Raw genomic sequence first — 12805 nt, 5'->3', positions numbered from 1 at the left:
GTAACAAGAACCACTAACACTCAGTCCACTTGCAACATGGTCCATTGGAATCAACGAAATATGTCAATTTATCACGTTTATTGTCTGTGTACGATGTCATTATTGTGTGTATTATAAATATTTAATTAATCGTGATATTATGTTATTAGATTATACAATGCAAGGGAGGAATGCGATGTATACTGCGTGTATCATCTTATAGAAACGCATACCTGTCAAGGCAGTGTCTTCAACACGGGTGTAGATTTATGCGCATGTTAGAAAGAGCTTAGACATTTTAAAGAAGTCATGGTTTTTTCCGTATTGTTGCATGTTCAAGTCATTTTGTGCAGAAAACTGAATACTAGTGCTAGGGATTATATTGAAGTCTTGTCAAGATTCTCATAGAGCTACGATTCCTTACAGAAGAATGGTCTTTAATCTTCCCATAATTAAACTGTATTTTGACAGTTTCATGTCTAATCATGAGATATAAACTTCCAACAATGACATTAAAAGAAAAGTTCTTCTTGCTGAATGCTATTTTGCTAAACAACTTTGGTTCGCTATAGAAGACCAAGTACAAGCTTGCCAGCTTCAACACACAATTTTATTGGGTAATTTTTAAAATAGACCATTACTTGAATTAGAATATCTCATCATCTTCATTATTGAACAGTATACCCGGTACTATTGTATATGACAACTAATTAACTTTTTTCTGTAATGAGTGGAAAGTTGTTAAAGAATAAGGTAAAATAAAAACCAGTCATTCTTTCTATAGATTACTTTCGTCGATACAAAGAAGACAAATTCTGGGGTGTTTTTTTTTAGTCTTACACCTAAGGATGAGTCTTAAACAGATACAAAAGCAACATTGTGCAGGATACCCACCCTTACGTAATAGTCTGTTGGAGTTTACCTTATGTAATAAAGTTAATGAGTGATTACAAGACCCCGATAACCTGATTGGTTTGCAACAATGCATAATTTAAGAGGAGAATGGAAACAATGTCAAGGTGTAAACATCTAATATATCTGCGGATGACATTATTTATTTACATCCCGATACAAGGGATACAGTAAGTGGAACTAATCTAATTATTTCGATGTCTATATTTACCTTTAATGACAGTGATTAAGGCACTAATCAACCGGAACCTAATTAGCAAATCTTACACACCAGACCCCTATAGTCTGCAGAATAGCGCGAATATAGCATATACATAAAGTAAACGAAACACTGCACAAAACACTCTGGCAACAAAACACTCTTTTCTGAGCACAAAACACTCTTCGCTGGGCATAAAACACTCTTATCTGGGCATAAAGCACTCTTCTCTGATCACGCTGTTTAATCGTTTCCTAATTGCTATTGCTATTGCCTAGTACATATGTACGCATGGAATTTGAGTTTGCTGATTTGATTTAACAACTTACAATGATGTAATAAAGTTATGCAGGTGTATAAGTGTAAAACTAAAATTGTAATTTTCTCAAAAGGACCATCTGCAAAAAATGTCGGTGGTTTGGGTTTTTTTTTTTTTTACTTTAACAATCTTGTAAAAGAATTCATATACCAGGCATGAAATTCTTCCGGTCATGATCATTGTGTAAAACAATAAGGAAAAAACCCATATAAGTGACAGACTTAAAGAGCCATGTATGGAGTAATACTGAAATATAGACAATTTAATTTGCCGATCGATGACAGCTTTATTTCTTCGGTAAGGTTGTAACACATATACTTAAAAAATCTTGACATATTGAACGTATTCACTTAATTTTTAAAAAATATATTTCAATTTTGAATAGTCGCATTCCTAGTTATATTGTATATAGAGAAACATGTCGTGTCCCTCTATCTGTCAGTGTTTTCGAGATTGATATTCCACCCGGGGGGGGGGGGGGTGCTGAAAGTAAGAATGTAATTTTGTACAATTATAAGAATCCTTTGCTTTCATACATCAAGAATACATATACATGTATTCTTGATCAGTGCAAGGATAATTCTGGATGCAATTCCAGATTCCTCCTCTAAACCAGTATTTGAGAAACTTGGTTGGTTCACAGTTTATCAGCTAGTTGATTTACACAAATATATTTGATTATTTAAAAAAAAGTTGCGGTTTGGCTCCCGGTTATCTTCGTGATTTATTTTAATCCTCTGCTTCTTATCGTCTGCGTTGTGAACCAAATCATGATCTTCAATTACAAAGGTTTAACACGAGTATTCCTAACAGCTTTACAATACTCAGGTGTAAACCTCTGGAACAAACTACGACAACACATACAAATGTAAGGCTCTCTCAGTCTCAACATATAAAAATAATGTTGAGAAATACATCGTCAGCTGCCGCACCACTATTTAAACATACTTTTTTTCTTCTCGTATATAAATTCTATACATCACAATCTGGAATATCAAATATTGTTATTTGTAATTACTGATATTCAATTATATTAAGTGATATAGACTAAATCTTGTTACATAACCTTATCAGGCCACTTTCTTGAAATAATTCATCATCATTATTATTATTCATTTATATGTATGGAATAATCAGACCTTCATAAACATTAAATGGTTAAACGGTACTATTAAACAACGTCTACAGGATGAGTATAAATATACATGTGTATATATACACACATGGACAGTGATACAAGTAATTCCTCAATGGACCAGCTGATATATGATACCTTCAAAACATGTGTTGGACTTGAAGATATTTAGCTGTGTTGCATCAAAAAGTTAGAACAATATTAGATTTAGAACTGCAAATCCTAGTCTCCCAGTCGAGACATGAGAGGACTTGCCATATCTGTAATAAAGGTTAAGTAGTCGATGAACACACTATTGTCTAGTGTTGGGTTTTTTCCTGAATGTAGGAAGAAATATCTGCATAAAAAGTTTGGAGACAAACACGATTTTTACCAATTTTCCGTTTTATTGTCCATTGCTGACTCCACTGAATGAACAAAGTGTATAATTTTATATTAAAATCATACGAACATGGCTGTTTTCTCTGTTAACTCGCATTTCTCTTTTTCACGTGCACTAAGTATAATAATACCATATTTATATAGCACCCTTTTCATACACTATGTACGCAAAACTATGTTTGTTTGTATGTAATATTTTGCACCTTACGTACTTTTTTGTGGTTTGGGTGAAATAAATTGATTTGAGTTGAAAGCAGAATATATTTCTAACACGAGGATGGACTTTCTGATATTTCTGCTTCAAATATCCAAACCAGAATGAAATCAACGTGATATAGAAAAGGCACGTGTTTACTCTAGTCTTCTGTTAGTCGGTATTTTTTGTATTGTAATCGATTTCTGACTTGATCTACTGAGTATTGTGTATTCTTCAGTACGAATGCATGCTTCTAGAACATATACTATATTGATCGCTTTTCCATGTGAATGGACATCTGAAATCAGTGACACACGTTCCTATTCTTCTCTGTGAATGACATTGAGTTGAAATGTTAATTTAAAGATTTCGCTTTGCTTTATGCCTCTGACTTCCTATTTACAAATAATTTTTTAAACAAAACGTTTCGAATTTTGATACCAGCTTTGCACTTCTAAAATTTTGAATAGTTTTTATTGAAAAGTCTCTATAATACTTTTTCTTCTATGCTTGCGTGAAGAGACCATTCAAATTCAAATACATTTTCGGGATTTACTCTTTGTTACAATATACATATATGCACAATTTATATAAAGACATTGGCAACATAGAATGGAGTAAAGAGTCCTATCTTAATTGATATAGAGTGGTCAACACTTAACTATTCACAGATACAATATATCCATCATAAGAAAACAATGTTTATCACCAAAAAAATAAGTCTCAAAAATATCTTCACTTTTAAAAATATAATGAATTCAAACAAGCAATCTTTTCTAAGAAAATTGTGTTCCTTTATAAGAAATATTAATAAACTATGCTCCCCGACCCAATGACTACTCGAATCTAAAATTGCATATGTGGCCTATCTCGATACTCACGCATGCCTTAAAATATATTACCATCACTTTTATATAAAATATATGTACTAAATCTCTGTATACAATTGTGTAATTGTGATGAGAAATAAATTCAGTTCTTAATTGTTCTAATCTTTGAAAAATGGTTTTCTTAACATTCATGATAATTTATATATTCAATATGAACATGATCACATTTAATCATCACACATATATAAATGTATCGCGTGTTACACGCGTTGTCTCACCGTCAATTATCTAGACTTAGAGGTCATCCTCGCGGCGCTGTTGTACAATTTTTGTGATTACTGCTGCGATGGATAAGTTCTCTTTGGAGTCCAAAATAAATAATCAACAAGCCTTGGTAACTTGAATACTTTCCACATTTGCCGTCTGGTGGTCTCTGTCGCGAACGCTTCAGTTTTGCACTTTTGTTTCTGTAACGAAATGCAGTTTACGAGATTTGATTAACGAGAGAGAGAGAGAGAGAGAGAGAGAGAGAGAGAGAGAGAGAGAGAGAGGGGGGGGGTCATGATTTCTATTTCATTCTATTTCAAACTTTTACAAATGGGTAACTCTGTTGATTCATCGTACATATTTTATTTCATTTAGATATTACGCAATTTGTACGCGCGATTTCATTTTTCATGTTAAAATTGCAATAATTCCATACTATTGGCACATGTCATGTCATTGAAGAACGTGTATACATGTAATACTCATAACCGCCCTAAGGTAAAATAAAGCACAGAGAAATTCACTATACATGTACATGAATGCCCCCTTCTGTCCCAGACCAGAGTTGAATTCACGACATGCGTAATCACACTTTCAGCGCGTGACCAACACATTATATCGCTCGGCCATTTGGGCAAGTTGATGTCAGTTGCTTTCGATAACTTTGGAATATACTTGTTAAGCCATCACATGCTACACAGTAATTACTACGCTATCAAATGCTACACGGTAATTACTACGCTATCACATGCTACACATTAATTACTACACCATCACATGATGCACGGTAATTACTACCCTATCATATGATGCACGGTAATTACTACGCTATCACATGATGCACGGTAATTACTACACTATCACATGATGCACGGTAATTACTACACTATCACATGATGCACGGTAATTACTACCCTATCATATGATGCACGGTAATTACTACGCTATCACACGATGCACGGTAATTACTACGCTATCACATGATGCACGGTAATTACTACGCTATCACATGATGCACGGTAATTACTACGCTATCACATGATGCACGGTAATTACTACGCTATCACATGATGCACGGTAATTACTACGCTATCATATCACATGCCAATGTGCCAAGAGGGTAGTAAATGATACGCATTACATTTGAAATACTTTATAAAGGATATAGATTACAATTAACTCTTAATTAAACATTGCCCTAAGAGTATTTCATCACTTTCGCCTCAGTCCGGGGTTGAACCCAAGACTTGTGGAACAAAACCTAGCAGGTTATATATAGATACGTGCATACTTATAACATGCTACATGAATAATTTAATCATTGAAAAAATAAATTAGTTTGATTGTAAGAGTAAATAAATCAAAATGCGTTTCTAGGTAAAACTTCGTCAGATAGATAGTATGGTTTACACTATGACCCTTGAGCCTGGACGTGGCCACAAAAGTACGATTTGTCATATCAATATCCATCTCCATATACTGCATATTCAAGTTTTTTTCTTCAAAACATTACCCCAGGCTCGTGGTATGGTCACAGTGGGGTTTAAAGTCTTAGGGATGAATAAATATGTAAGCATCCATATGTAGTTTAGGTTCATGAGACCCAGGGCCACAATAGGATCATAGATATTCATAGAGATCTTTAAGAGTCTATTTCAAGAACCAAGTTGCACACGGTTAGTTAACTTTAACAGACAGTTAACTTCCCGTTAATGCTTACATTGATATAGAATTAACTAGATGTTAACTGTCAGTAATTGTCAGTTAAACTTGACTCACCTTCGAGCAACTCGACCCAGGTGAGTGTTGTGGTCTATGGACCTCTTATTTATATTTTGCATTGCAGCAAACGAAGCAAGAATCATTGACGAAATATGATTCTAGAGTCTCGATCTACAAAAGGTCAAAATTGAATTAGGCTATTGCTGCAAAAATACACAGAAAGTGTAAGAAAATAATTATGAAAAATAAATGGAAGCCGTATTATGTGTGCAAACCCTATCTCCCGGCGGTGAACGACTTTTATGATAATACATTTATGAATTTTTCATTTCCGAATATGACATTAGTATTGTACGTACAAGGTAGTCTCAGTGTGTCACGGTGGTTGTAAATGTCACAATATACAGGAGTGAAGACAAGCTTTATCTCAAGTCAATGCGTGTACACCAATTCTGAAAATTCAACTGAACAAACAAAATGCGTCGTTTAAATGTACATTATGCGAATGGAGAAACAGTTACCAATTCTATATATCCAACTTTGACTTTTCATGTCTTGAAACATGACATAATCAATATGATCCAGGTAGGCAATATGTTCAAAGTATGCATCAACTGCGTAACTCGGTGTATTGAGGAAAACAGTGTCTCCTTCGTTATACATGTATAGTGTTAGGGTCCACTTTCACACAAGGGGTGAAAAAGAGGTTACTTTTAACAAGACATTTAGCATCGGACAAGGCTGTATTTCAGTCCATTCATTTAGCATCGGACAAGGCTGTATTTCAGTCCATTCATTTAGCATCGGACAAGGCCGTATTTCATTCATGCACATGACAGCTCGTTCACGTGGTCTACATTTTACAGGTGTGTTTTTCAAACGAAGGGGCATTTTCAATTGCGAAAAGGTGAATTAATGCAAATTGGTTGGAACTTGTTACTTTGGAATTTTTATTCATTCCAATCTCTGTCACATTTCACATGATATTTACCTCCAGATATTATTAATATTTACCTTCAGTTATCATTAATAGAGAACGTCACTTGTTGATACATCCGTTGTAAGAAAATAGCATAGCCAGACAAATCAAAGGAATGTATTATCATCGTAAATATTTTCATATACAAATATGGAGTTTAGAAATGTCCAAATTTTGTAAAAGGCAGTATCAAATTTACATCATCGTTAAAAAAAATTTCTAGTTTTATCTTTAGTCTTCACAAGAATTTGTATTTTTTTTTTTTTTTAAATAATATTGGTTTTTAAAAAGTTTTAGCTCTTTTTAATTTCCAATCTAAATCTGTTACTGAAAATATACAATATCATGGATGAAGTTTTAATTTTATTTAACACCCAGGTGTAAACAAATTATGCGTAAATTTTAAAACACACATAATAATATAGGATTTCAATATGATATGAATAGTAAAGGGTGCCAAATTTTTGCACGAGTCGAATTTAAAAAAAATATTTCTTTGGCAAATTCACGACTTCATATTCTGTGTAAAAAGAAATGCAATTATGTAATCATCAAACAGTAATTTTGTTTATTGACGATTTTCACTGTGTTCTTGCGAGGCTTTCTGAGTATTGGTGAATACGAAATAAGGTAAGACGGTTAGGAAATTAAGGGTGTGTCATGTAAATTTCCTATTCAAGCCAGTGAAGGCATTGGGGACCTGCGGGGATTTACGTATTTGGATTATCCGGTGCATATTTGTGCCAGTTCTTCAATGGGGCATGAGGACACCTCATTGATTACAGTATTGCATTCCACATTTCATTGTTGCTTCCATAATGGCCACAATATGGCAGTTATTTCGTTGCGGTTCTGCAGCAATATTTCCCCCCAATCGGTTTGTTAAGTTGCACGCCTTGCTGATTTTAATTTCAAGTGTTGAAGATGATGTGTTCAGTACCATCGATAAAACCATCGCTAATTAACAAACGGAATGTAAATGCATCATTTTAGAAGGATAGTTTTTGAATAAAAGGTCGACTGAGGTCAGGTCAAGTGACTAGAATTGCTTTGTTCAAAACACGCGAAAGCATAGCCCTTGATGATATTGAAAAGCTAACATATTCACAAAAATGGGTTAAAAACGGCATTGACTTACAATTGTTTTCTGACGATTCGCTGATTTGATTTGAGAATTTGAACATTCAGTGACAATGCTCGGTTACCTGATCGGTTTAAAGTACACCCCCGTATAGAAATGTATTTAATCGTCAGATAACATGTGATTCCTTTTGTTTCAGGTTTGTTCAAGGGATAGCGATCCGTTCAGTTAATAAAGTAACACAGGGCACATTAAATAGGCTTTGTCATATAGTTATGTAAAATATTCATATCTCAATTTGTGGCCACAAAATAAAACATTCTATTTATTTTAGAAGCTAAACATGTGGGTAGGCCTACATAAACAATGTTTCTTTTGTCGGAATATTTATTATTAAAAAGCTAACTACATGTGCACGCTTTGATATATTTTGTATTTTCAATTCATTGTAGGTACTTCGATAAATGCACTTCATTAAATCGGTTGGAAAACTAAGTTGCGTACGACTAAAATGGAGGAAGAAGAATTTTTCAGGCTCTTGACCCCCCAGTCACTTGTACAAATAGATGAGCGGATTGCGGAAGAGAAAGCATTTAAGAAAGCAGAGAAACAGGCTCATGAGGAAGGCGAGGAGGAGGAACTAGCCGCCCATGAGGAAGAAGAACCAAAACCCAATCCAAAGTATGAAGCGGGGAAAAAGCTCCCCCTCTCAATGAAGGACCTGTTTCCGGTGGAGTATACCAGCAAACCTCTTGAAGACTTCGATGAATTTTACGAAACACAAAAAGTAAGACTTAATACCAAGTATTCGAGAGAGAAAAATCTTATACTTTTGAAATGAACAATGATATTTAATATAGAATACTGAAACTCTATCTTATCTTATATAATAAAGGAAATTTAGGATTGTCTTTGTGGCGTAGTGGATAATTCTTCTTGTGTTTTATTCAGATGATTATAAAGTTGCTCAGAATACATCACAAAACATAAATTCTAATGCAGCGTCCCTGTTGGTTGTCCTGACATATGATATATAGCTAGTAAAGACGACTCCAGCGTGTAATGCACAACACGTCTTATCCCGTGAACACTAGCGAACCCAGTGTTATGTATCAAAATATATAATTGGAACATCCATCACATGTTATCAATTAATAAATAAGAACATAATAAGAACAGCAGTGTGTTTTAACTCACATGCAATCATAAACTGGCTCTCGATCTTCTCAACACCAAACAGTATTTGTAGTGTTCTACCGTACATAAATACATATGACACCTGAAATCCATGTTCTTCTTGAAGTAGAGATATACATGTACCTTACTTTGATCAATCAATTAACTAATCTGCCAATCAATCAATCAATCATGTTATATTTAAGGAACAAAAATCTAGTTTGTTTTTATGGGTGTATGTAAACAATGGACGCATAAATATCTCATGTTTTCAGTGCTTTTGCATAATCTATATTACATACAAGCTAGACCTTTATTCCTCATTCAACTTAAGTTGAAAAGTCACTTGCATGTTCCGGTTTTTAGCTCACCTGAGCGGAAGGCTTAAGTGGGTTGTTGTGATAAAAATTTGCCCGGCGTTTGTTGTCGTTGTCGTCCTTGGCGTTAACTTTTCACAATTTCACCTTCTTCTCAAGAAACCCTTTGTGAATTTCAATCAAACTTGTCACAAATCAAAGGGGATTCAAGGTTTTTATTTCAAATGATTGATTGGGGTTTTACGCCGTTTTGGCAATATTTCAGCCATTTTGCGGCGGTTAACTAATTGAATTATGTTTGATTGTGAGTGTTTGTGTTTCCCTGACGACCCTAGTGAGCCTACTCTGTTTCGAACATCAGGGAAACGATCTTTTGCGTGCCAAAGGGGTTGTGATTCTTGACACGGGACACCCTTTAACGTCCCATCCGACGGATATAAAAGTTAAAAATATATAAACAGGTTAAAAAACAAAGAGGCATACCATCTTCCATGCATTCCAATTCTCCTGAACTATTTAAGGTAGGGTTGTCATATAATGTAAACAGATTTTTATGGCAAGACCTTTCATGGGATACCAAGGTTTTGATCTTGTGAGATTGACATTGAAGTCTGACATACTTTAAAAAACCCTGACTTATTAAATATTTCCTGAAGTATATATAAAATAGAACTTTCATATTTTGTATATATATATATATAAAGCACAAACAAACAATTATAACACCCAACCTTACGTTTACCCCTAGGATTTAAACGATACATGTGAAAATCAATTAATTAATATATAAAGCACTAAATAATCACAACTAGGTACTGAAAATTTTCGCCCCAGCCCGGGGTCGAACCAGCGTCGTACGGCACCCACCGCCTAGCAAGATTGTCAAACCAGTGCGTAAGTCCACTCGGCCACAACGACTTCCCTTGTGTGACACGAAGACGTTTAGTAAAGCTTTAGCGCTTACATTTCAAATCTTCAAAAGCTTATATATATATATATATATATATATATATATATATATATATATATATCTTATTGCAAGTCTTTACATTTCATACCATGGTCTTTGACCTTATGACCTTGGAGTTTGACTTACTTTAAAGAAAATATAACCTATTTGATATCTCCTAAACTATTTAATGAAAGGCTTTCATATTTTGTATATAGATTCTGTATGAAAAAACCTTGTGATACCTTGGTGTTTGACTCTGTGAACATGACCTTGGAGTATGACCTACTTTTAAAAAAAATCTTACCTATTCAATATCTTTTGAACTTTGTAAGGTAGAACTTTTATATTTTGTATATAGATTTCATACGGCAATACCATGATCTATGTGATCTTGACCTTCTCCCAGAACAGCAAGGTCATTGGTGTTGAGGCATCCCTATGTTGTGTGAAATCATGTTCAGTTATGTCAGGACCCTTCGAATATTTTTGGGAATAAAGATTGCATTTTTTTAAAATCACAACAGCTGAGTCAATGTGACTCAGGTAAGCGATGTGGCACATGGGCCTCTTGTTATCGAGAACTATGAAGAAAAGTTCAATGTTTACGAAACATTGCTTTATGTAAATGAAAAAATATACCGGTATATTTTCATTGTTTTTATATTCCATTATACAAACACTACTTCATACATTAATCTGTGAAATTCAAATTTTCGGAATATAAGCAATATTACATGTAGTGCATTTTACATTAAGAATTATCAACAATGAAATATCAATGGTTTATTGCTGATATAGGTACATGTAATTTTAAATAGACACATATATGTATGTATGATAAAATGTATTATATTTGACAAAAGATGTCACTTGCAACTACATGTACGTACAAAAGCTCAAATTCAATTATAGGCATAGATATGCTACAACATACAAACGTTTATACACTTAGTAAATGTTCAGAAGACATGCACGTACCCACAATACCCCCACCATCAAACACATCCAATTCCCTATCTATGATACTTTTCACTGAAAATTTTCCACATCATAATTACAACAGCAGAAACATGTTTCCTGTTAGGTTTTATCATGAACCTATTTTTTTCTATAGACTTTTGTGGTTGTGGGAAAGGACATGTCCATTTCCAGATTCAGCGCCACGAATGCCTGCTATCTTCTCAGTCCCTTCAACCCGCTGAGGAGAGGCGCCCTCTACGTCCTAGTTCATCCATATCCTTTTCCAATGTAGTTGTTTTCAGAATAACACACGTTGTTCTCAAAAACCCAAACTGCATTTGTTGATTTATCTGACTAAATTTGTACGATTTCGAGTCAGTCCGTCCTCTCGTGACTGCTCACCAATCACTATCGTTTTTATCGTTTAAGATATGGAAGTGTTAACCGTTGCGACGACAATTTATCAAGAAGTCATTGCTCTTCGGGGTAAAGGAAAGCGTATTAAGAACGTTGGAGCATTTTACACATTTACACATGCAGTGTGCCATTAAAACAAACCAGGATCAGACCTTAACGTAAATACTTTGTTCAGTGTATTAGTGACATTGACAATCATTGTCAATTGTGTTTTCATGGCCCTTACTGGGATCGAAATCGAGACCGTGGAGTAAGTTAGATGTGCCTGCCGTGTACGTAATTTATCCTTGTTCCAGTTGATGTGTGAGTGACTACATGTTGTCCATTTGGCGCCTTTGCTGCCAAATGAGCGCATATTTGCGAAAAGTGGAAGAAGAAAAAAACACTAACGAATTCAGATTGACTTAGAACCGAAAAGTTGTGATGCATGTTCATGTGTTGTTCCGTTGTATTGTAGTTTTAAAAGACAATGTGTTACTGTCCATTTTCAGAATAAGTGACAAGTACACATTAACAGCGTATCTTTGTTGTTATATGTACGTCTTGACTTATCTAACAGTTTGCCTTAACTTTTCATACATTATTCAGCGCTTTAATCATCATCACCATTATTGTAAACTGCGCTTTCATGGCCATGACTGAACAACCATTCGATTGGATAGAGTAAGTATAAATTCATTTATAAAAGTTTTACATCTGTGTAAGTTTTTTTTAATTTCGATATACAGCCACAGATAAATGCATACACTTTTGAAACAAGAAATATTTATAATCAATCAATCAATCAATTTTTGTCATGACAGGTATGTCTTCACTGGTGTCTACACGATGGAGGCCTTCATAAAAATCACCGCTCGAGGATTCATAATCAATGATTTTACCTACCTGAGAGATCCGTGGAACTGGCTTGATTTCGCCGTCATTTCCTTGGCGTATGTGTATCACGTTTTATACATAGATGATTGTCACAAAAATTATATGCA

The 12805-nt window shown here is 34.4% G+C and overlaps 1 protein-coding gene across 1 annotated transcript in view; it reads left to right on the top strand.

The window, feature by feature from the left end:
- Positions 1 to 12805, top strand: part of LOC125650872 (sodium channel protein type 4 subunit alpha B-like) — an 81989-nt gene that overhangs the window by 17944 nt on the left and 51240 nt on the right. The window contains exons 3-6 of the mRNA XM_048879427.2: positions 8453 to 8787; positions 11560 to 11693; positions 12411 to 12485; positions 12626 to 12754. Of these exons, the coding sequence (XP_048735384.2) occupies positions 8512 to 8787; positions 11560 to 11693; positions 12411 to 12485; positions 12626 to 12754 (614 nt within the window). The 5' untranslated portion in view covers positions 8453 to 8511. The remainder of the gene's footprint in view (positions 1 to 8452; positions 8788 to 11559; positions 11694 to 12410; positions 12486 to 12625; positions 12755 to 12805) is intronic.

The sequence above is a fragment of the Ostrea edulis genome, chromosome 5, assembly GCF_947568905.1.
Source record: "Ostrea edulis chromosome 5, xbOstEdul1.1, whole genome shotgun sequence".
In the NCBI taxonomy this organism is placed as follows: Eukaryota; Metazoa; Mollusca; class Bivalvia; order Ostreida; family Ostreidae; genus Ostrea; species Ostrea edulis.
The sequence above is the reverse complement of the archived record's forward strand: the minus strand, read 5'-3'. Positions and strand labels throughout refer to the sequence as shown.